General features: G+C 42.7%; 2 protein-coding genes across 4 annotated transcripts in view; both read left to right on the top strand.

Moving 5' to 3' along the window:
• The first annotated feature begins 30 nt into the window (after positions 1-30).
• MEIG1 (meiosis/spermiogenesis associated 1) lies at positions 31-11734 on the top strand. Of its 3 annotated transcripts, none has more exons than XM_045029251.1 (3): positions 31-235; positions 8074-8245; positions 10771-11734. In XM_045029251.1, the coding sequence occupies exons 2-3, from the start codon at positions 8108-8110 to the stop codon at positions 10897-10899; spliced, it is 267 nt and encodes an 88-aa protein (XP_044885186.1). In that variant the 5' UTR covers positions 31-235; positions 8074-8107; the 3' UTR covers positions 10900-11734. The 3 variants fall into 3 exon arrangements, with proteins under 3 accessions (XP_044885186.1, XP_044885177.1, XP_044885169.1); XM_045029242.1 differs by lacking the exon at positions 31-235 and adding an exon at positions 1546-1593; XM_045029234.1 differs by lacking the exon at positions 31-235 and adding an exon at positions 4008-4142.
• TMEM243 (transmembrane protein 243) overlaps positions 1541-23954 on the top strand; it is a 56709-nt gene continuing 34295 nt past the window's right edge. Inside the window, exon 1 of the mRNA XM_045029209.1 lies at positions 1541-1593. The gene's annotated coding sequence lies outside the window, so the exon portion shown is untranslated. The remainder of the gene's footprint in view (positions 1594-23954) is intronic.

Consider the following 23954-nt stretch of genomic DNA (forward strand, 5'->3'; position numbering starts at 1 on the left):
CCCGTCCGCCTACGAGAAAGGGCCGGGGCGGGGCCTTTTCTTAAAGGGCCAGTAACAGAAACGACTCAAGTTTTTCTACTCCGGCTTTTGCTGTAAGGTTTGGCGCTACTGCTCCGTTCGTGTGAACCCGAGGACTGAAGGGCCCCGCTGCCCTGCAGCATGGGGAGAAGGGAATGCCCGTGTACTCCAGGCCTGCTCACTCCTGAGCCCAATGATTTATCAATAAGGAAGTTAGGTAATTAATAACTGATACTATTAGCATCTACATCATAAATAAAAAACAATTTTTTTTTACCTATGAAAGCTTATGCCCAAATAAATCTGTTAATCCTTAAGGTGCCACCAGACTCCTTGTTGTTTTTGTGGATACAGACTAACACGGCTACTGCCTGATACTTTACATCATTAATAATGACTCTTGGTAACTGAATAATATTGAGTATGGATAATTACTGCATTAGGAATTCATTCCCTGCCTTAGTACAGTGTTTGTTGGTTTGTAAATGCCTATCATGAATAATTATAATTAGTCCATTAGTAATTGGTTGTGAGTAGTTACTTATAATTCACAATTACTGAATTAATTATAAATTATATTAGTAATTGTTTTGCTCCAAACAATGTCCATTAGTATTTGTTGTTATGACATTCGTTTATTTTGTAGGTGGGGGCAAACTATTGAATTCTCAAAAGTGCTGTGCTTTGTTTTTAATACTTTGGCCCAGACCAACTCCTTTGAGTTAGGCTCCTAAATACCTTTGAGGATCTGGGCTTTTGTCTCTGTTCACAGCATGTTGAGTGCCCTGTTCAAAGTGAGGGGGGAAATGTAATGTATTGCCCAGCAGTAATCTTTTAGCTATTTATGCTGATGTCACCATCAGGGTGGTATATCTAATTTTATATCCGGTGGGGGGGGGGGGAATTAATGCAGGGGACGGGAAGTCAGACAAACTGCATTCTTTCCCCAACTCTGCCTTTGGCTCTTTGTGTAACTTTGGTCAAGTCACTTACTCCCATTTTCAAAAGTGACCGGCACAACTTTCGCCTGCCCAATTCAAGACCTAAATCTCAGCAACGCAACACTTCAAAACGGAGCTGCCCCCTTTGGAAATTTTGGTTATAATCTCTCTTCCCCCGGCTCCGCCGCTGAAAAGGCAGGTAACAGGGGTGTATTTACTCCACTGCTTTGCGACGCACACGTGCAAGCTCTATGCAGAAGCCTGATCTTCAGCTCCTAGCAAAGCTCCGGCTGCTTGCGGTGGGAGCCCGCTGGGGATGGTCCCCAGCCGCCTGAGCTGTGTAAGATACAACACGCTGGTCTGACAGCACGTGCTCAGCTGCACCGCGTTACAGAGGGGCCTTATTCCGCTTCCCAACGACTACGCTGCCCGGCCGCGAGTGCGCAGCTCCTGGCACTGGCCCCGCTCCCGGGGTTCGCTGCCGGTTGGCCCCGGCTCCGCCAGGGTCCCCGGGAAGGCGTCTCTCGGCCTGGCTCGAGCGCCGGCGGTTGCTAGGCACCCGCACAACCGCCGCCGTAAAACCCGAAGAGGCGGCGCCCGTCCCGAGGGAGGGAGCGGCCCGGCGAGACCGTTGGTGAGTGGCCGCGCGGCGCCCCCGTCCCGACCCTCACCGCAGGTGGCGCCCGCCCAGCCCCGGGAGCCCTGAGGGGAGCAGGGTGCTGCTGAACGCGCTCAGGGGAGCAGCGTGGCCTTGGGGTTCCTTTAAAAAGCCCCGGCTCCTGGAGTCCTGGGATGGGGAGGGTTTGATTTTCCTTAAAGCCACAGCTCCTGGAGTCCTGGGACGGGGGGGTGGGGGGATTTTTCTTAAAGCCACAGCGCCTGGAGGCCTGGGATTAAGGGGAGATTTTCCCCTAAAGCTTCAGCTCCTGTGGTTATGGGTTTAGGGGAGAGTCTCCTTTTTCATTTAAAAATATAATTTTGGGGGCTGGTGGTTTCTAAGAAAAGCTTTAAAACATGATCCACGTGTCCCCCCGAGCAGCTCGGGCTGCAGAAGGCAAATGATAAGAAAACAATTAGAATTCTTTAAAATCTTAGGATTTTTAAGCAACTCTCATGATTTTGGTGGGGCCTGACTGGTGGATTTTGCATGTTTGGGGTTGGCAGGGCTGCAAGGGTTGGCAGGGACAGGGGTTGTTATGCGGGGGGGGGGGGGAAAGAGAAGGAATTGTGCTGTATTTTTGTTGCCTTGTATTTTTGTTGTTGTTTGTCTATATCTAAAAAAAAAAAGGTAATAATTGGAGATATACCAATCTCCTAGAACTGGAAGGGACCTTGGAAGGTCATTGAGTCCAGCCCCCTGCCTTCACTAGCAGGACCAATTTTTGCCCCAGATCCCTAAGTGGCCTCCTCAAGGATTGAACTCACAATTCTGGGTTTAGCAGGCCAATGCTCAAACCACTGAGATATCTCTCCCCCCTCTTTGTCCATCTTGTCTTTTAGACTGTAAGCTCTTCAGGGCAGGACTCATAAGAACCGCCTTAGTGGGTCAGACCGATAAGGCCCATCTAGCCCATTGTCCTGTCACCGACAGTGGCCAGTACCAGAGCTTCAGGGGAAGTGTATCGAACAGGGCAATTTTGGAGAGATCCACCCTTGCCTTCCCCTCATGACTTCTGGCAGTCACAGGTGTAAGGTCACCATGAGTATGAGGCTGTGTATCTGAACATCTTGGCTAATAGCCATCATCTTCTGTGTGTGTACAGTGACCAGTACAATAGGGCTTCAACCCTATTTGGGACCTTTAGGCACTACCAGAATTCATATAATTCAGTGGTCCCCATCCTTTTTCATCTGGCGGGCACCAGATGACGAGCCCCGAAGGACCGTGGCGGTGGACGAGCATCTGCCGAAATTCTGCCAAGCGGCAACGTCAATAGGCATCGCCACCGAAATGCCGCCAACAAGCAGTGTCATCCAGAGGCGTCGCCGTTGAAATGCCGCTGAAAATCGGTGGCATTTTGGCAGCGACACCTCTGGATGATGCAGCTTGTCAGCTGCATTTCGGCAGATGCTCATCCGCCGGCCAGTACGTGGGCGCACTTAGACGCCCCGGCGGGTGCCATGGCACCTGCAGGCACCACGTGTGGGACCCCTGATATAATTAATAATGGAGTCAAACACGATGTGGGGTCCTATCCTGGGTAGATTATATCTTGTCTCTCTCTCACCCCTTGGCAACTCCTTTGCCAGTAGAGCCCCACTGAATTGAAATGGTCTGACCTGTCTGCTGGTACTTCTACTTCTCACTGCCTGACTCCTACTTTGGGTATTACTACCATAAATAAGTTCAAACATAAGACAAACTTACAAGGTTCAGAGGATAGGTAGGCTGGTTTCCAAACTGTGCTGACCTTTAGGCACAGATTTGTGCCACAGTAGACTTGCTCTTTTCTTTTCCTTTCTGAATTTTAAGGAAATATATGAGACAGCAGGGGGGGAAATAGGGGGAGAGGTGTGGTTACGTAACAAACTTGGTGAAAGTGGGAACCGGCAGAACATTTTTAAAACACAGGAAATCAGGAGTAGTAATCTGCTTCAAGTTGTGCACGCATCTATTCTAGGATGTTTGTGTTCGACTACTATACATAACCCAAGAAGATACAGGATTCCACCACTTACAGAATTTATTCATTGATGTCTCTGTAATGGCAATCACTGTAGAGTATTTCCCAGTACCACATAGTGGGATGTGAAATTGCACGATTTCCCCCTAAATTAGAAGAGTAATGCGAATGGTAACCCTGTGGTGTCTGTTGGCAAATTGAGCTTTTTGACTGATCACTGCGCTGTTTCAACTGCACATCAGTGTAAGTGATTTACCTATTAAACTTAGATAAAAGGTTTGACGTACCAGCTTGAAAATGGTAATATTTGTTTTTTACTTGCATGCACCTACTTGGCACTTTGGCCCAGAGCCTCAAAGGTATTTAGGCTCCAAACTTCCATTGTCTGGGCCTTTATGTGTATGTTTTGCCTGTGTTTTCACAGGAGCTTTTTTGGAAAGTCTGCTCGAATTAATAGATAGTCAGAATGTGTCATGTATGTCCGTTGCATTGGACAAGTGCATTTGCTAGATGAGCCTGGTATATAATTCAGCAGAGAAATGGTTAATCCTAGTGACATGTAAGTGGTCATAATAGATCTTTAGTGTTAATACCTCATTAAGATCCAATCCTAGACTGTACTTCATTTGCTAGCATTGCTTCAGTATGTTTGTCTGCAAGCTCAGTTGGTTAGCAGTGTAACAGTTCTATATTATACCTTACAATTTATACATCTTTCTTCCAGAAGGATTCCAAAGTGCTTATTAATTCACACTGGGTCATGTTTCCCTTTGTAATAAAAAAGTGCAATAAGGAGAAATAGCTCCAAGACTCAGCTGAGCAGGTTAATTTGTATTGTGGTATCCCATAGTGCGAGGAGAAAAAACTCTTTGTAATCATTGACAATTGGCATTTAAAGAGAGCTAATAATTGTGGAGTGCTGAACTACCACATATATGGCAGCATCTTTATAAAAGGGCCATGGTATCTGTATATAGTAACCCCTCACTTAATGTTGTAGTTATGTTCCTGAAAAATGCAACTTTAAGTGAAACGATGTTAAACGGATCCAATTTTCCCATAAGACGGTGTGTCTCAAACTGGGGTCACCACTTGTGTAGGGAAAGCCCCGGGTGGGCCAGGCCACTTTGTTTACCTGCCCTGTCCGCAGGTCCGGCCGATCGCAGCTCCTACTGGCCGCGATTCACCGCTGCAGGCCAATGGGGGCTGCTGGAAGCAGCGGCCAGTAAGTCCCTCGGCCCACGCCACTTCCGGCAGCTCCCATTGGCCTGTAAATGCAGGGGATTAGGTTCGAAGGAGATTTTTTGGGGGCGGACAAAAGGCATTATATACTGTACAGTACTGTACTGTGATGGGGAGGTGCCCAGGGCTGGGGGTTCAGGGTCTGGGAGGGAGTTAGGGAGCGGGAGGGCACTCAGGGTGGGGTGTGGTGTCTGGGATTGAGTTAGGGTGCGGGAGGGCACTCAGGGTGGGGGGGTGGGCAGAGTCTCAGGGCTGGGGCAGGCAGGAGGTGCAGAGCACTTACCTGGGGCAGCTCCTGTTTGGTGCAGGGGGTGTGCAGATGGCTCTGCACAACACGGCACCGCCCCCATGGCCGCGATTCTGGGAGGTGCCCCCTCCCCGGAAGGCAGGGCCACCCAGAACACAGGGGCTTTAGGGGCTGCAGGGCCCTGGGCTAAGGGGGCCCTGGGGCCCTGGCCTGCAGCTCTAAAGCCCCTTTCAGAATGCAGCCCTGCAAGCATGGGCCTGAGGACTCAGGAGGAGCAGGGGCAGCTGCGCAGCCAGTGGCTGGAGAGAAGCAGCGCTTTCCCCTTCAAAGCGCCGCTTCTCTCCGGCCGGCTTTGAAGGGGAAAGCGCCGCTTCTCTCTGGCCGCTGGCTGTGTGGCTGCCCATGCTCCTCCTGAGTCCTCCAGCCCATGCTCACAGGGCCACATTCCGAAAGGGGCTTTAGAGCTGCAGGCCCTAAAGCTCCTGCGTTCCAGGTGGCCCTGCCTGCCAGGGGGGAAGGGGAGGCAGCTTCCCCGCTGACTCGCTCCCTCCCTCCCAGAAAGTCCTAAGTGCCACCAAACAGCTGTTTGGTGGTGGAGGAAGCGCTGGGAGGAAGGAGGTGGAGAAGAGGAACTTGTGCAATGCTCCCTTGTAAAGTCATCCAAACGACATTATAAGGGAGCATTGCACAACTTTAAACGAGTATGTTCCCTAATGGAGCAGTGACGTAACTTTGAAACAACGTTAAGCGGGAGGACGTTAAGAGAAAAGAGTTACTGTACTTATGTACAGATCTTCACTAAACCCCATGCAAACTGAGATTATGCCCCTTTTCCTTGTTTGCTGATGGCCTTTCTGTGCAAAGAATCCACTGTAAATTATTATGTCAGATACAAATGCAGTTTTCAGCCACTCCCAAGTAACTGCTGCCATGCAAGCAATAACTCCTGTTGTCTCTTCTTTAGTTGTTCGAGGGGACTGACTTCTGAATTGAACCACATACCGAATAAGGGATTTCAGTTGTGTGTAGGATTTTGAGGCAGGTTTTGTAGTCAATTGCTACTCTTTTCAGCCTATAAGCCATGGGAGCACATGACCCAACAGGATTTTTATCCTCATCAGCATCAAGTCTAGAAACTTTCTTAAATGAAGACAGGTTCTTGGAAATACAGCAAACTCTTCCTAATTATGCAGATGCAGCTTGGTGACACTAAGTTACTGTGAGAAGAATTTGGCCCATTGACCAATGAAATCCAGCAGATGTTGTAGCATCTGATGTATTTTTCTTCCTGCGTAAATGAAAAGTGCTCTCTATTAGCAAAATAAGATTGCGACCATTGGTGCCTGGAGGAGCCACACTGAGATTACTCATAAGGGCAAACTGCAAAGAATGGGACAGATGATAACCAAAACTGGTGGTTATTCTAATAATTAGATTCACCAAGCCAGCAACAAAACATCTGCTACAATACCTTACTGGTTACCCAGAAGCCAAAAATACAGTTCCCTTAAAGCAATCCAGACTTGGGCTCCCACACAGACAGCCAAGCAAATATGAGGAAAATCTTGTTCAATATATATAAAGTTCTGCTAATCCCAAGGGATCGGACACATTACCCATCAGGTCAATGAATATTTCAGATCTTACCCAAATACATGCTTACAGCCAATTATTATTAACTAAACAATTTATTTAAAAAAGAAAGATTATTGTGGTTAAAAGATTTTTTTATACATACAGATATGAATAAAGTTCTTAGGTCAGTTTCACAGTAGAGATGGTGAGCTGCTGAGTTGCAAAAAGTTATTTTCAGAATCAGTTCATCAGGTTATAGTCCAAATAGCACTTCATGTATAGAGTTTGTTCAAATTCTTCCATGAGAATTAGCAGGGTAATCCAGACTAGAGCTGAAGACCTCAGTCTTGCGACTCAAACTTCCCCAGACCAAGCTTTAGCAGATCTGAAATAACAGGATCAGGGCCCTAGAGTTCTTTTATTGATCTCTGGCAGGTTATTGATAGCCTCTTGACAGCAGGTATTCCTTGGGAGAAGCATTGTGGTTCTGAAGTAAAAACTCCTGTTTCCTATGTATACACAGGTAATTAGTTACATTAATTAGCATAAGGTAATTATCCATTAAGACATACAGTTTACTACAGACTTCAAAGAAAAATATTGGCAATGATATTATTACATCCAAGTTTCATCTAAATGTTAATATTCCCTCTGAATCATTGATCTTTGAATCAGTAAAATATAGTAACAGACAGGAACCTTCTGGTTACATTGTTAGCATCTAGCTGTAGGGAAACAGACAAATAAGAACAGTATCTTCTTCTAATTCTCTAACAATACAAGTCTACATTTCAAAGCTCTATCTAACATGGCTTTGTTAGCTATTTATAAGGAATGGCCTTAATTACCATTTATATACTTTTCTAATTTGTCTTTAAAGGTTGAATTTGGGTCATTTAGCTTGCTAGTCGCTTAACCCTTTCTGGCTCAATGTCACAAAGAAATACTCAAAAAATTAATACAATGAAATTAAGAGGTGAACTAGAAGAGAAAACTGGTTCCTGTTACATATTGAAATTGGTCTAGATTTGGAAACTTAGGTCAAATTCATCACTTGAGCAGCTCTGTTGACTTCAGTGGCGTTAGCTCTGGGATCAGTTCAGCCATGTGAATTCCAAAGACCCCTGTCATCAGTAATTTGAGCATACCCTGGAAAATAGCATTATAATAGTTTACACATCTGGAAACTGAAATACAGGTGATATGGATTTACTCCAAAGAACATCATGTATTCAGTGTGATTCTGGACATTTTTAACATGCTAGTTTTTACTTTGGGGTTTTGAGGTGGTGGGGTTTTTTTGTTTTGTTTTTGACTAACTATAACTTGTTTACTATGTTTACCAATTTTGTTCTACCCATTTTTATGTAGAACTTCAACAATATGGCTTGCGCCAGTTTTTATATGTATCATTTTTAAAACCTAGTTTCAGCAAAATATCTGGTGGAGTTCCTGGAGCCATGGCTAGCGCTGACATCAAACCAAAATCTATAAGTCGTGCCAAAAAATGGTCAGATGAGATAGAGAATCTATACAGATTTCAGCAAGCTGGATACAGGGATGAAATTGAATATAAACAAGTGAAGCAAGTTGATATGGTAAGATTATAACTGTGCAGGGGCTATGTATTTTAATTCTCTATTCCCTATTAATTAGTGAAATAAAAATGGAGGCACACAGTATATTGCCTTTCATTTGCTTTTGTTTTTAATCAAATTCAATTTTAGTTCTTTAGGTAGTTTTAGAAGTGCAGAATAACTGATTTTCAAATACATTTATTTTACTTGACAATGAAACTCTAGCAAGCCTGCCGTGTGCTACCTCTTCATCAGTTACATATTTAAACATTTCAGAGCTTTTATTACATAATGGAGATTTTTTTTTCATTAAAAAATAATGTTGCTGAAAGATATGGCATGGGCAGCTCATGGGCAGCTTCCACACACTACTCTGCCAATGGGCACACACCCTGACATGCTACACCCCCTTTTTAAGGATGAGAAGGTGTTCAATATCCATGGGCTCAATCCAGCATCCCTGAAATTAGTGGCAGGTTTGCCATTGATTTATGTGGGAGTTGGATCAAACTCCTTGTACATGCAGTACTTGGCCTCTCTGCTGAAAACGTCAACAGTTGAGAAAGTTGATGCCAGGTGTGGTGGAGGTGGTTTAATGCAGATACTTCTCCACTGAGAACCTCAAGAACTCTCTCTTGTACCCATTGAAAATGTCATTGTGTATGACCTAAGCTACTGGTTAGTCACCAGATGTCAGACAGCTACGAATCTGCTCTGGATTCAAACTAACAAACCTATAGATGATAGGCTCTATATTTCATTATTAATATCCTAAATCATGCAATTCCTCAAAATCCCTTTTAAAAATCTGTTCAGATCTACTTTGTCATTATTCTGAAATATACAGTTTGCATCAAAGAGAACTTTTGGTACTACTGATGTCTTGTTGCTACCTTCCATTATTTAAAAATCAACTGCTTGAAGTATTTTCTAAATACTAGTAACAGATTAAACTATATTGGTGTCCAATCTCTCACCAAATTTCATGTTTTAAATCAGGATAATATGCGCACTCAAGCCTTTGAAATTGGTGAGCTACTGCTTTTTACGTACATAAATTATTGTAACCATGCAAAGTGGTCTTTGAAAAATTACTACTGAACTAAATCTAAAAAAAATGCATGGCTGAATTATAACCTACTGAAAACAGAGGTGTAAAGGAAGATGCAGTTCGTTCTTTTGTATTGGGCTCAGATACTGTGGTGAAGAGTGTAGTATAAGTGCTTACACAGAAGTCTAGGTAGATCTTTTTAATGAGAATGGTAGGATCCCTCTAGTTAATAAATTGTAGAAGATAAAAGTCAAGTCTGTTACAGGGTACAAGCCACAAAACAAACTGTGATCCCATTGGCAGAGAGACACTCCCAACAAAATAATTTCCAATTTAAAAACTATGTGGAGCTCTGTTTATGTCAAACTTCAGTGGAATTAGCATCAGTTATATTGTAACTGATCACATTTTAAAATATGGCTCATTTTTGCTGTATCATGGAGGCTACAAGATATGAGTGGAGATACAAGGAATATTATATGGTACTTCCCTTTAGAGAAATAATCCAAAGAGCTAGCAGATCTGTACATTTCAGTATTAGGCTGAGTAATAAAACCGCTATTTATGAGATAGAATTCAAATGCAATCTGGTTTGATATCCCTACTGACATCTACTTGCTGATCAGAAGTGAGAAATTAATATTTAGGATTCAAGACAATGGGAAATACTGCAGGTGCTTACCTAATACCATGGAAGTTTCCAGAAGCTTTTTAAGTAAAAGGATTGAATGTCTGCATTTTTTACAATGTAATAAATATATTATGAAGTACTGAATTGAAGGCTATGGGTGATGGTGCTCAGCACCTTGTAGGATTGGGTCCATTGACACTAACTTTCCTGATTTTACATATGGCTCATTTGTTTCTTTGTAAATAATGACAAAACTAATGATGTATCTATTTTTTATGGTTAGAAAGGTGCTGAAGAACCTTTTACTTGCACATAATTCTTCCATAAAAAGTAGAATCTTTCAGTCATTCGGATTTTTGAATGACTGACTCTTATTTATACAGTAAAAGGAAGGCATCCATTGGCTAATCAAAGGGAGTCATAGACATTAGAGAGGAAAAGACCTGTTAACTCTAATACCCTCCATTGCACCAGACAATGGTTTTTCCTGTTCTCTACACCATATTTTCTAACAGCTTTGTCCAGTCCAGTTTTAGATGACTCCAGTGCTACGGCTTCCATCATATCCCCTTTGGATCATTCTTGCTTCTTCTGACATAAGTGAAGTGTTGCTGGTTTGTTTGTGTGTTTTTATACCATACAGAACTTTGACTAGAAACTAGTTTCTGATGTTTTATGTTTTTTAATCTTTATTAGAGTTAAGCGATTTAATCATAAAGAACCAATCAGCTACAAACCAATTTATTCACCAAAATACAATCCATATAAAGATATCTCATCTCCTGTGAGGTGTTCTACATGGATGTTTCCTCTCAGTGGCAGCCTGTTCAGAAGATGTGTATATTCTTTTCATTCTGTTTGCAGGTGGATCGTTGGCCAGAAACAGGATTTGTGAAGAAACTTCAGAGAAGGGACAATACTTTCTATTATTACAACAAGCAAAGAGAATGTGAAGACAAAGAAGTCCATAAAGTGAAAGTTTATGTGTATTAATTTTGTTAATCCTAACTACACTGTTTTGTTTTTGTTTGTTGTAAGTATGTTGCTTTAATCTATTTGATGTTTATAAAATGTAAGGAATTAAACAAGGTTTCTGAACTAATTTGTCCTAGTTTTAAATAGAGCTGAACATTTTTTGAGGGAGGAGTAATAATGTATGTTCAGCACTAGATTTTCACAGAGCTTTTGATGAGGTTGAGGTCCAAAGTGCTAATTATTATTTAGTGCATTACATCTTTAATGTACTTTACTGACAGTAGCTAACTAATTCTAACCACAATCTTGGGAGATAGGTAAATGTTGTTGTTATCATCAGTTTACAGATGGGAAAAAGGAGGCAAACAGTTAAGTGACATCCACAGTATCATGAGGGAGTCGATGTCAGACCCAGGATTACTATTTGTTAAAGGAAATCGAATGACCTGGGAGTAGGGGCCAAAACCATGCTATCGATTAAAAACTAGTTAAGTGATGGGAAACGGTCATAATAAATATCTTTCTCTCTTAGCAAAGGGGAGTAAATAGTGAAGTATCCCACGGCTCTGTGGGGGTTTTTTTTATATAAGTATTAATGATTTAAAGGACAAAGTATTTAGTGAATTGGTAAAATTAGCCAATGATACAGGATGTTGGACAGCAAAAACTAAAGAGGATTATGAGGAGTTAAACACATGGTGGGATGAAGGGAATATTGGGCAGCAAGGTGTCAAGTGAAATCTAATATCTTTCTGGAAGTACATCAGTTATAATTCTGGTTTTAGTGATAGAAAGAGATGGGATTATATTGGTAGCAGCTAAAGAGTAAATGGATTAATATTTTTCCAGACCTAAACACCACAGTTTTGAATAGAAGAGAGAGATTTGCGTCTCTGTGGTGGGGTATTAGACGTAGAGGAAAAGAAGTGTCTATCCTTTGCCCTGAAAACTTAAGGGCAATGTAGTAGGGGATTTAAAAAAAAAATCACATTTTTGACAATGCTGTATCCTTTGGAAGATCACATAAATGATTGAAACTACAGATTCCAGTGTTGCTCAACTTGCTGGTGAGGTGCTCAGACCTCAGAATTGTAACTGCAGTGGTCTATAGTTGTCCATTTTGTTCTTTTGCAGCTGTTTTGCTTGGTTTGGTATCTGTGCAATGAAAGCTATTAAACTCTGGCACATGTGGGTTACATTAATTGATGTAAATTAAATAACACTCCAATCTTTAGTACTATTTACTGTAGCTCCTTATCTTCTGTTAATCCTTTTGATACAATCCTCTGGAGTCTACCTGCAAAAATAACTGTCAGAATGGCATTGTGAGGTCCATCTCAAATTTGGTCCATATCAAATGTACTCAGTTTATAAGGCAAAAGCTGGACTCCCAAACCCACATGGACTGCAAGCTCAACCTGGGATCTGGCAATCAGGCTGGTTTCTTTCTCGTTCCCACATTATCACCTAACTCAAGTGAGTTATGTTACAGGTAAAGTTGTGATCATTAGGTTGAGCATAGAGCTAGGACTCAAGAAGCTTGGAGTAAAATCCTGGCTCCACTGAAGTTAAAATGTGTTGTGTGCTATTGTCTTAATTGATCTAGGATTTCACCTTTGGCTTCTGTTCCCTGCTCTGCCATAGACTCAGTGTGGTCGAGGGACTTAAGTACCTTGTGCCTCAATTTCCTTATCTGCATGACAGATAAGCATTATTATTTAGTACAACTCTAGTCACCAAAAAGTAAAGATTCTATAATTATTGCCCAATTAAGAACTCTGGTGATGTGAGAGCCAGAACAGAATCCCACGCCTAGAACTGTATTGCTCTGCAATACTACCAACAGTAAAATGGAGTGTTAACTTATTTTGGGACCATATAATGCCATCAGTTTTTAAACAGAGCTCCCCATTGAAAACACAGCATGCCTTGTTGTCGGAGAAATAAGAATATTGGATTTGGGGTATATATAGAGAACACGTCTGTTGAATAAGAAAATGCTGCTTTTATGTAGACCCTTTTTTGACTATACCTAAACATCAAGCTTATATTATATGAATTGTGAACTCTAATGGATTTCAATGTCTGTTTTTCCCCCTCCTTTTTAATGCATTATATGTATGCTTCTGTTCTCTATTTTGTCTTTTATATATAATGAACAGTATTAGTTTTGTTTGTGAAACTAAAGACTTTTAATAAACGAAGGTGGGGATTTATGACTTCTATGTATAAAAATTTGTTCCTATTTACTGTAATCTTCATTTTCTGTAATGATGTGCTCATAAATCATAGGGCCAAATGCTGGTCTCGTTTGCATCAGTGTATCTAGTGACTTCACTGGAGTCCTGCTGGGTTATACTGGTGTAAATGAGATTAGAATTGGGCCCATGGAGTCTTAAATTTACTGTTAACCCTTTTGGAAAAAAGAAATGGTGTTGGATAGAAATCCCTAATCATAGCTGACGAGTAGTATGGGAAAATAACATACTGTTGGCTTCCATTGATTTTGTTCTGTTGAATTTTGAGAGGCTAGCATTACTGCTGAGCTATGCTTTAAGTCAGTGGTTCTCAAGCTATTTGTCATTGTGGGCCGCAGGTTGAGAACCACAGCATGCCCCTCCAAAACTCCCCACAGTCCCCTCTGCCCAGCAGCCCCCACCCAGAGACCCCTCCACAGAGTGGAGCCAGGAATGGATCCCTGGGTACGGGGCCAGACACTGGACCCCGCTGCATGGGGCCATGCGGGGCAGGGCAGCCTAAAACCTGGGATGTGCTGCAGCACCCCCACAAACCCCTAGTTCCCAGTGCCCCCCACCCCCTCACTGCCCAGAGCACCTCCTCCCCCACAAACCTGCCCAGAGACCCATTCTCCCACACCCTGCTGGCAAGAGCACTCCAGCAGGCTGCCAGACACTGTCTCCCCTTTCAGACCAGAGCAGCAAATTTTGAATTTTTTTTTAAGCACAGCCGGGCCACAGCTGTGTGCTAATTGGGCGGCCCGCGGACCCCGGGTTGAGAACCGCTACTTTAAGCAGTTGAATGAGAACGTGACATTGGAGGGAAATAATTCAAGCTGGGAGAGAGAAGTAAATTATGCCATTGGCCATTGCTGATTACAATTAATGCTGCAGCTAAGAATACTCAAATGATCATACTGAGTTGGACCAACGATCCATCTAGCCCAGTATGCTGTCTTCTGACAGTGGCTGGTGCCAGATGCTTCAGAATGAGTGAACAAACAGAACAGGGCAATTGGTCACATGATCCATCCCCTTCATCCAGTACCAGATGATTAGGGACACACAGAGCATGAGGTTGCATCCCTGATTATCTTGTCTAATAGCCACTGATGGACCTATCCTCCATGAACTTACCTAGTTCTTTTGTGAACCATTTATACTTTTGGCCTTTACAGCATCCCCTGACAACGAGATCTACAGGTTGACTGTTCATTGTGTGAAGAAGTATTTCTTTGTTAGTTTTAAAACAGCTGCCTATTAATTTCATCTGTTTTGTCAAGGGGTAAATAACACTTCCCAATTCACTTTCTCCATGCCATTCATGATTTTATAGACCTTTCTCATATCCTCCCTAGTTGTCTCTTTTCCCAGCTGAACAGGCCCATTGTTTTCAATTTCTTTTCATGGATGTTGTCTATACCCCTAATCATTTTTGTTGCCCTTCTCTGTACTTTTTCCAGTTCTAATATATCTCTTTTGAGATGGAATGACCAGAACTGCGCACGCTATTCAAGGTGTGAACATACCATAGATTTATATAGTGACATGATATTTTCTGTATTGTTATCTATCCCTTTCTTAATGGTTCCTAACATTCTGTTAGCTTTTTTTGACTGGCACTGCACTTTGAGTAAATGTTTTCAGAGAACTATCCACAGTGACTCCAAGATCTTTCTTGAGTGATGGCAGCTAACTTAGACCCTATCATTTTGTATGGATAGTTGGGATTATATTTTTCAATGTGCATTACATTGCATTTATCAGCATTGAATTTCATCTGCCATTTTGTTGCCCAGTCACACAGTTCTGTGAGATGCCTTTGTAACTCTTTGCAATTAACCAATTATTAATCCATGAGAGGACCTTTTATCTCATCCCGTGGCTCCTTACTTTGCTTAAGAGCCTTTGAACCTTGTCAAAGGCTTTCTGAAAGTCCAAGTACACTATATCTACTGGATCACACTTGTCCACATGTTTCTTGACTCCCTCAAAGAATTCAAATAGATTGGTGAGGCGTGATTTCCCAAAGCCATGTTAACTCTTCCTCAACATGTGATCATCCACATGTCTGGTAATTCTGTTTACTATAGTTTCAACCAATTTGCCTGGTATTGAAGTTAGGTTCACCAGCCTGTAATTGCCAAGATTGCCTCTGGAGCCTTTTTAAAAAAAAATCCTCCAGCTATCCCCCAGTCATTTGGTACAGAGGCTGTTTTAAACACTAGGTTACACACCACAGTTAGTAGTTCTGCAATTTCATATGAGTTCCTTCTGAACTCTTGAGTGAGTCACATCTGATACTGGTGACTTATTACTGTTAAATTTATCAATTTGTTCTAAAACCTCCTCTGCTGACAACTCAATCTGAGACAGTTCCTCAGATTTGTCAACTAAAAGAATGGCTCAGGTGTGGGAATCTGCCTCACTTCTGCAGTGAAGACTGGTGCAAAGAATTCTCTGCCTTGTCTTCCTTGAGTACTCCTTTGGCACCTCGATCATCCAGTGGCCCCAGTGATTGTTTGGCATGCTCTCTGCTTCTGATGGACTTACAAAAATTCATAGAATCATAGAATATCAGGGTTGGAAGGGACTTCAGGAGGTCATCTAATCCAACTGCCTGCTCAAAGCAGGACCAATCCCCAACTAAATCATCACAGCCAGGGCTTTGTCAAGCCTGACCTTAAAAACCTCTAAGGAAGGAGATTCCACCACCTCCCTAGGTAACCCATTCCAGTGCTTCACCACCCTCCTAGTGAAAAAGTTTTTCCTAATGTCCAACCTAAACCTCCCCTACTGCAATTTGAGACTATTACTCCTTGTTATGTCATCTGCTACCGCTGAGAACAGTCTAGATTCATCCTCTTCGGAACCCGCTTTCAGGTAGTTGAAAGCAGCTATCAAATCCCCCCTCATTCTTCTCTTCTGCAGACTAAACAATCCCAGTTTCCTCAGCCTCTCCTCATAAGTCATGTGCTCCAGCCCCCTAAGCATTTTTGTTGTCCTCTGCTGGACTCTTTCCAATTTTTCCACATCCTTCTTGTAGTGTGGGGCCTAAAAGTACTCCAGATGATGCCTCACCAATGTCGAATGGAGGGGAATGATCATGTCCCTCGATCTTCTGGCAGTGCCCCTACTTATACAGCCCAAAATGCCATTAGCCTTCTTGGCAACAAGGGCACGCTGTTGACTCATATCCAGCTTCTCGTCCACTGTAACCCCTAGGTCCTTTTCTGCAGAAATTAAATTAAATTAGCAGCACATTTTTCTGTGTTTTGGCAGTTGCTTTTTTAATTCTTTTTTGGCCTGCCTAATTATACTTTTACACTTGACTTGCCAGAGTTATGCTCCTTTCTATTTTCCTCTGTAGGATTTAACTCCCAATTTTTAAAGGATAACTTTTTGTGTCTCTCCACCTCTTTTACTCTGTTGTTTAGCTCCGGTGGCATTTTTTCTGGTCCTCTTCCTCTTTTTTATTTTTATTTTTAATTTGGGGGTATTCATATAGTTTGTGCCTCTGTTGTGGTGTTTTTAATAAAGCTTCAATGCGCCTTGCAGGCATTTCACTCTTCTGACTGTTCCTTTTAATTTCCATTTAACTAGCTTCATCATTTTTGTGTAGTTCCCCTTTTGGCAATTAAATGCTACTGTGGTGGGTTTCTTTAGTATTTTCCCCCTTACAAGGATGTTAAATTTAATTACATCATAGTTGCTCTTACTAATTTAGGACTTAATCAGACTGTTTATTATTATCATTATTATTTAGCATTTATAATACAGTAGCACTCAAAAGGCCTCAGTCAGGAATGGGGCACTGTTGTTAGTTTTTGTACAAACACCTATAAAAACACAGTTCTTGCCCTGAGGAGTTTACAATCCAGCTCTGCTGCCTGTCCACCAGGGCCGGTGCAACCACTAGGCAAACTAGGTGGTTGCCTAGGGCGCCAAGTGGTTGGGGGCGCCCAGGACCGTTCTTAGGTGTAGGCAGCTGGGTAGGACACCTGAAAATTTGGGGCACCACTGGTCCACCCTCCTGCTTTTCCTATTCCTGTTCTGACCCTTCTTGCAGGCTCCGAGTCTTCCTGGGAAGGGGATCTAGCAGTTAAAAGAGAAAAAGCCTCCAGCCTGCCAGACATATTAGCACAACACTGAAACTGTTAAAGAGCCATTCAATGGGTAATGAAGCCATTTAACAGGCATTTGCCAACCCCCAGGTATCTACTGTCAGTTTCTGAATGTACCGACAAAAACAGTTGTGAATGACTCAGAACATGTTACTCTACAGGACCTTAGTTTAAAATTTGCTTTAAAAATATTTCATTAGTGAGTTGGTGAAGATTATAAAATCATATCTCTAAAAAATCCTTGCACAGATTTTTAGATGCACAATCATCTTTAGCCTTAAATGCTTGGATCTTCAGACATATGGTTCTTTAAATAAATTCTTCAAAAGACCACCCTTATCTAAAATACATATATTAATTACTATAGTAAAAAAAACTTACTTCCAAAGTCTTCCTGTCCTTTCTGTTCATCCATTTCTCCCATCAAACCCCTACCCCCCAAATTGAAGAGAGCCCTTAAAGGGACAACAGCCCTTTGCTTCCGGATAGCTGGACAAAGAGTTTCCCTTTCTTTACTTCTGACTATCTGATAAACTAGTTTTAAGAGAACCCTCCAGCAAAATCAGTACCTTAGTAAGATGTAAAAATCATTTGTTATGCCTAAAATCTTTGGAAACATATTTTTTAAAGTTGGTGGAATTTCATAAACGTGTATTGTTATGGAGATCACACGCAGTAAATTAGTGTTCCCTTTTTCTAAAAGCAATGAACATTGTTATGAACACATTAAACCACTGTGACTATTTTAAATTAATCAATGTCTGTTTCAGTGAGTTAAATATGTAGTAATCTGGAATAATTTCTTTATGAAGGCTTAAGAGTACATTTAAAATATAAAATCAGCTTAGAAATACTGATTAAGAAACTGTAAAACAGAGAAGAGCTGCATCATGTAGTCCATAATATTTAATGTTGTATTTAGCAAGACAGCTGACTCACCCTTACTACAATAATAAAAAAATAAATGTCTGACAAACTTCAGGGCATAGCAAAAAACCTGTGACTGACATTTTTATTCTCAATTTTAGTGCTTTTAATTAGGTACCTCCTGCACATCCATTCTGCGTGAGGGAGAGGGTACAGGGGTCTCTGTGGGGAACTGTGACTCTTTGCCACCGTGAGGCAGGCTGGGCGTCTTGTTATTCTTTCTGCCTTGTCCCTCCACCCCCCATCCTTCCACCGGGCTGCAATCTTAGCCTGCCGTGGGGCATAGGGGCACCAGTTTAATAATACTGCATGGGACCCCATAAATCTTAAGGACGGCCCTGGGGGTGCCAAAAAGCAGTGCCCTGGCTCAGCAGGGAGGAGCTGCCTTCCAGAGGCACTGGAGAACCAGAGCGTCGGCTTGCGGGGCGGCGAGCCCCAGCCATGGAGGAGCCGGCGTGGCGCAAGGGGGCAGCAGCCCTGCAAAGGCAGTGCCGCCGCTAGCGGGGAGCAGCCTCTGCGCTCTGTGGCTCGGGCTCTGTGCCTCCCAGGAAAGTGAGCTGCCGCCGGGATGTGGGGCCCCTGAGCCTGCGCCGGGGGGGCACATGGGGGCCTCTGCCCACATGCATCTGCTGCAGGAGCCCCCAGGAGGGCGGCTGCAGCCTGAGCAGGAGGGGCGGGGGCGTGGCTGCTCCCCACTAGCGGCACCACCGCCACCTTTGCAGGGCTGCTGCCCCCCTGCGCCGCACCAGCTCCTCCATGGCTGGGGTTCGCCACCCTGCAAGCAGGTCACTCTGGCTCTCTGGTGCCTCCAGAAGATGGCTCCTCCCTGCCAAGCTGCTGCAGCGGCCCAAGCCCGGCAAAGCCAGTGAGCGGACTCAGGGCGGGGGCTGCCTGGGGCGGGAGGGCTCGCGGGGGTGGGGGGCTGTGCACCCTCCAGGCGAGTTCAGGGGGTGGGGAGGGGGGGGACCTGGTCTGGGGAGCAGTCCCTGGGCAGGCTGGCCCCTGGGCATGGCTGGCCCCTGGGCAGGCTGGCCCCTGGGGTCTATAAAGGATCGTTGGGATTTGCCCCTCAATGAACCAATGTGCGCGGAGGGGAGGGTGGGCGCAAGGTGGAAGTTTCGCCTAGGGCGCAAAATATCCTTGCACCAGTCCTGCTGTCCACCCATGACATGGACCTAGTTCTCTAATATATGACTGCGTACCCAGCAGCTCCCACTGAAATCAGCACTTCTGAAAATCAGGTCACTTATTTAGGTGCCTAAATATAGATTATGGGGCCTACCTTTAGACGACCATTTCTGAAAAGCTTGGCTTTCGTGTTATCCTCTGTCTGATACTGTAGTGGAAACAAGGAGAGAAGCAATTTTTCCTGTGGTAAATTTGTATGTAATCCCTGCAGGGTAATAGCTTTCCCAGTGTAAATAAGATTTTAATGACCAGAGAAAACCTGCTTTTCATTTACTGATATTTGTCATAACAGCAATAGATTTGAAACTTAGTGCATAATAGCATCTAACCACCAGAGGGAAGGGTGAGTGCTTGTAGGCTGTCTGAGCCAGGGAAGGGGAAGAGACAGGAGCGAGGAATCCAGATTTCAGGCACTTCAGAGCCATTAACTTTTGATGAGAGGTAGGTGCCTAAGGATGGGATTCCCAAAGGTATTTAGGCTCCTAACTGCCATTGAAGCATTTAGGCTCCTAAGTCACTGAGGTGCTTTTGAAATTTTTACCCTTTTTTCCTCAATGTGTGAACATTATTGAGGCCAGACAGATCTTAAGTGAGTGATCCTCTCCAAACTAGGGAACAATTGCTGGGACAACATGGGCCTGAAGAGCCATAATCCAGGAAAGTTCAGTTCTGCCAGCCAATTGACGTGCACATTAGTGCCAGTAAGGGACAAATAAGTTTTCATGGTTCACTTTTGATTGTTTTCTAGGGCAAAATTGGTGAAATTGCTTTTTCTGATATGGAAAGATCATGCTTCATGACCTCCTGGGAAACCCCTTGTTAAAAGTTTTCCTCCAAAATGAAGGAGCGGGTTGAGGTGATTTCTCTGCTTCTGATAGAGTTCAACTCCTCTCTGGATTCTGCTAAATTAACCTCAAATTTATGACAGGCTAAGGAGGGAAAATTTCCTGAGAGCCTGTAAAAAGATTGACAACTCTTTATGAAGATATATTATACTGAAAACAAAAATGCAATTTGCGTAGACCTCTTTACATCAGTGCCTATAGCTTTTCCAAATAAGGTTTCTGTGGGATGAAGAGGGAGAAGGAGGAAGATTTCTGAAATACAGTGAAAAAGCTCATATAAAATTGAGAGATTCTATCAGAAAGACAGTCCCCACCAAACCCATGTTATCTGAAAACCTGAAAGAGAGACACAATTATACAAACAAAATTGTCCACTGTTCCGAACACTTCACCTTTTTAAATTTAACTCCTCCAGTTGATCTCAGTACATTCAGAAACATGCAAGTTGGGAAAAATAAAATAAGTAATAGGAAGTTGTTTATTTAAACACCGCTACAAAACAGTCTACATGATCAAAACCACCAGAAGGAAAAAGTAGGTTAATATACTGTAATACCTTCACTTAGTACAGTGTTTCTCAAACTGGGGTTGCCACTTGTGTAGGGAAAGCCCCTGGCAGGTCGGGCCGGTTTGTTTACCTGCCCCGTCTGCAGGTCCGGCCGATCGCGGCTCCCACTGGCCACGGTTCGCCACTGCAGGCCAATGGGAGCTGCTGGAAGTGGCGGCCAGCACGTCCCTTGGCCAACGCCGCCTTTAGTACCGATGATGAAAGGTTGGGACTTTTGTGCTGAAATTCTCAGGTTAAATCCCCACTGATGGCCTTAGGGCCTATATGTAGGAGGCCGCTATCCGTTACAGTATCATCATAAAGACAATTAAAGATTACAGGTCAGCTGGTGTATGTGGGCTGAGTGAGGCCAGTTTCCACCATGTGATGATCTAGTCCAGGGATAGGCAACCTATGGCACGTGTGCCAAAGGCGGCACACAAGCTGATTTTCAGTGGCACTCACACTGCCTGGGTCCTGGCCACTGGTCTGGGGGGCTCTGCATTTTACTTTAATTTTAAATGAAGCTTCTTAAACATTTTAAAAACCTTATTTACTTTACATACAATAGTTTAGTTATATATTATAGACTTATAGAAAGAGACCTTCTACAAACATTAAAATGTATTGCTGGTACGCGAACCCTTAAATTAGAGTGAATAAATGAAGACTCAGCACACCCCTTCTGAAAGGTTGCTGACCCCTGATCTAGTCCTATACGTTTAATCTCTAGTTGGTGTTATCAGCTATTGACAGCAAAATGTTTAAAAGAAGCATTCCTATTTCATGAACTTATTGATGTGAAAAGTGAATGTCCTGGAACTGTAGGCCATTCTGTGCCTATTTTAACATGTCAGTCCATTTAACACAAAGTTTTGTGTGCAAATTCTTTATATTTTTCAAACCTTTTTTTAACCTGTAGAAGGCACTCAAGGTAAGTTACTAGGGGATAAGAGAAGTAATTGAGGGAGGAGGGCTTTCATTAGATTAGAAAGGGGGTTAAAACAGAATCTGCTTGAAATATTTCTGCTGCTTTTCCTTTCAATTTCACTTCATTTTCACTCTGACAATATCAGTGGCTCCCTCGGGTGGCAGTTCAAGCCACTCTTAGTTCCTAAAAGACCAGGAGTACTTGGGGCACCTTAGAGACTAACAAATTTATTTGAGCATAAGCTTTCGTGGGCTAAATTTGTTAGTCTCTACGGTGCCCCAAGTACTCCTCATTCTTTTTGCTGATACACACTAACACGGCTACCACTCTGAACCCTGTCATTTTAGCTCCTAATTGCAGACACTGACAAGGATTGAGCTGTGAATTTCAAAAGATAATACGATTGCAGAGATATAGGAAGAAGGGGACACATACCAGGGCCCAAATGGGGCTCTGGGTGATCACTGCTTCCCACCACCCAGCACAGATGTAATGAGGTTAAGTGGTGTCCGTATAAAGAAATTAAAACGACTGATTATTCCTCAAGACAGGCTTTTAATGACTTACAGCTATAAATGCAACACAGACAGAATAGGAAAAGGAAAATTAAAGACCAGCATTGAATAAGGATTAATATAAATGACAAACTATATTGCAGACAAGCACAAGTACAGGTAATGTTACACATTAGCTACTTATTACTATAAATGTCCTTAACTTTGACAGTTTTTATTGATGACAGGCACGAGTACATGCAAAGCTATTATTACTCATTAACTATTGATTTTACAAATTCTATTCCTGCCCTTAATAACCACAAGTACAAAGAAAAATATTATAAATTGATTAACAACTGTCTTCTATTTCTAAACAACTTAACACTAGTATTAAACTTTTACTACTATTTTTAATACTGCAGCATTAATATAATCTGAGATCAAATTATCCCGACGCTACCATTTTTAATGCTATAGTGTCAGTACGACTTGAGATCAAATCAGCTCGAGCATTCCAGACTTCTTTATTCTGTTACCTTATTCTGCATGCAACCAGATTATTTTACTTTAAAACCTTACCCTACCGAGAATATGTTACCTTTTAGATGCCTACCTGAGGTTCTACACATTTAATCTCATCCGCCCACCATGTTTTGAAGCAGGTCAACCAATCAGGTTAGGCCAAATCTTTAATGTGGTTAGCGTTGTTGCTTTGGCTGTATAATTTATGCTTACTTATTTTCTTGGAATCAATTGTTGCTTTAGTTTTATAAGTTATGCACAAGGAGATAACTTATTTCCATATAGCCCATTGTCTTGACTGTGGTTTTTCTAATAGCCAATTGGTGCTTTAGTTTTTTAGGTTACAAGGACATAACTTACCTCTAAATGGGCTATTGTCTTGATTGTGGGTAAGATTATTTTGAGAACCTATGCCTGCAGGCCTAGCCCATCAAAACCACATAGGAATGAGTTCTTTGGCTGCAGCGTCTCTTAATCACAAGTTTCAAAGGTGGCCTTAATAAGCCGTACCCGTGGGCATGACCTATTTTACCATATAGGAGTCAGCATAAAACGTTGTCTGGTTGCAGGTGTCTTTTGACCACAAGTTGCAGCTTAATTTTGCAAAGCTTGCTCTGCAAAGCTTGCTCTATAAAGCTTCTGGAAGTTTTAGGCCTAACACTGGCAATACTGTTGTTCATTTTAAACTTGACAACACTCTTGTTCAGATTAATCACAACTGTTTTTTTCAATAACATTTAGAAACAACCCACTGTTCCCCCTGAATCCACACAGGGAGGTGCACCTGGATCATCCCATTCTGCATGGAAAGGGGGCTTACCCATTTTTGCAACACTGCCCCTATAGTGCACCATGATCCCTGAAGAGGCCCCTCTGCTCAGCCTCCATGCTGATGGAGGGGGTGAAGACTGGATTGGCCAGGGAAAGAGTGGTCATGACTGGAGCAGGGATTAGGAGAAATGCACAATGTCCTACTTCCAGTCCTAGGAAAAGGTTGAACCAGACAGAACAGATTTCTAAATGAGGAGGAAAATATTTGCATTATTTTTATTTATTAAATTATTGTACTTATGAAGTACATCAGTGTTTCCCAAAATATGGGTTGCCACCTCCCGGGGGAGCATGAAGGAAGGGGCATGGAATGGACAGATGTATAAGTTATTCTCTAGTCTGAGGTTTTTGTTTTTTAAGTAAACCTCTAAGCTATTAGAGTTGCAAATAAAACCTAGCAAAACTGCAGCTGGCATTGAGATGG

The sequence above is a fragment of the Mauremys mutica genome, chromosome 1, assembly GCF_020497125.1.
Source record: "Mauremys mutica isolate MM-2020 ecotype Southern chromosome 1, ASM2049712v1, whole genome shotgun sequence".
NCBI lineage: Eukaryota > Metazoa > Chordata > Testudines > Geoemydidae > Mauremys > Mauremys mutica.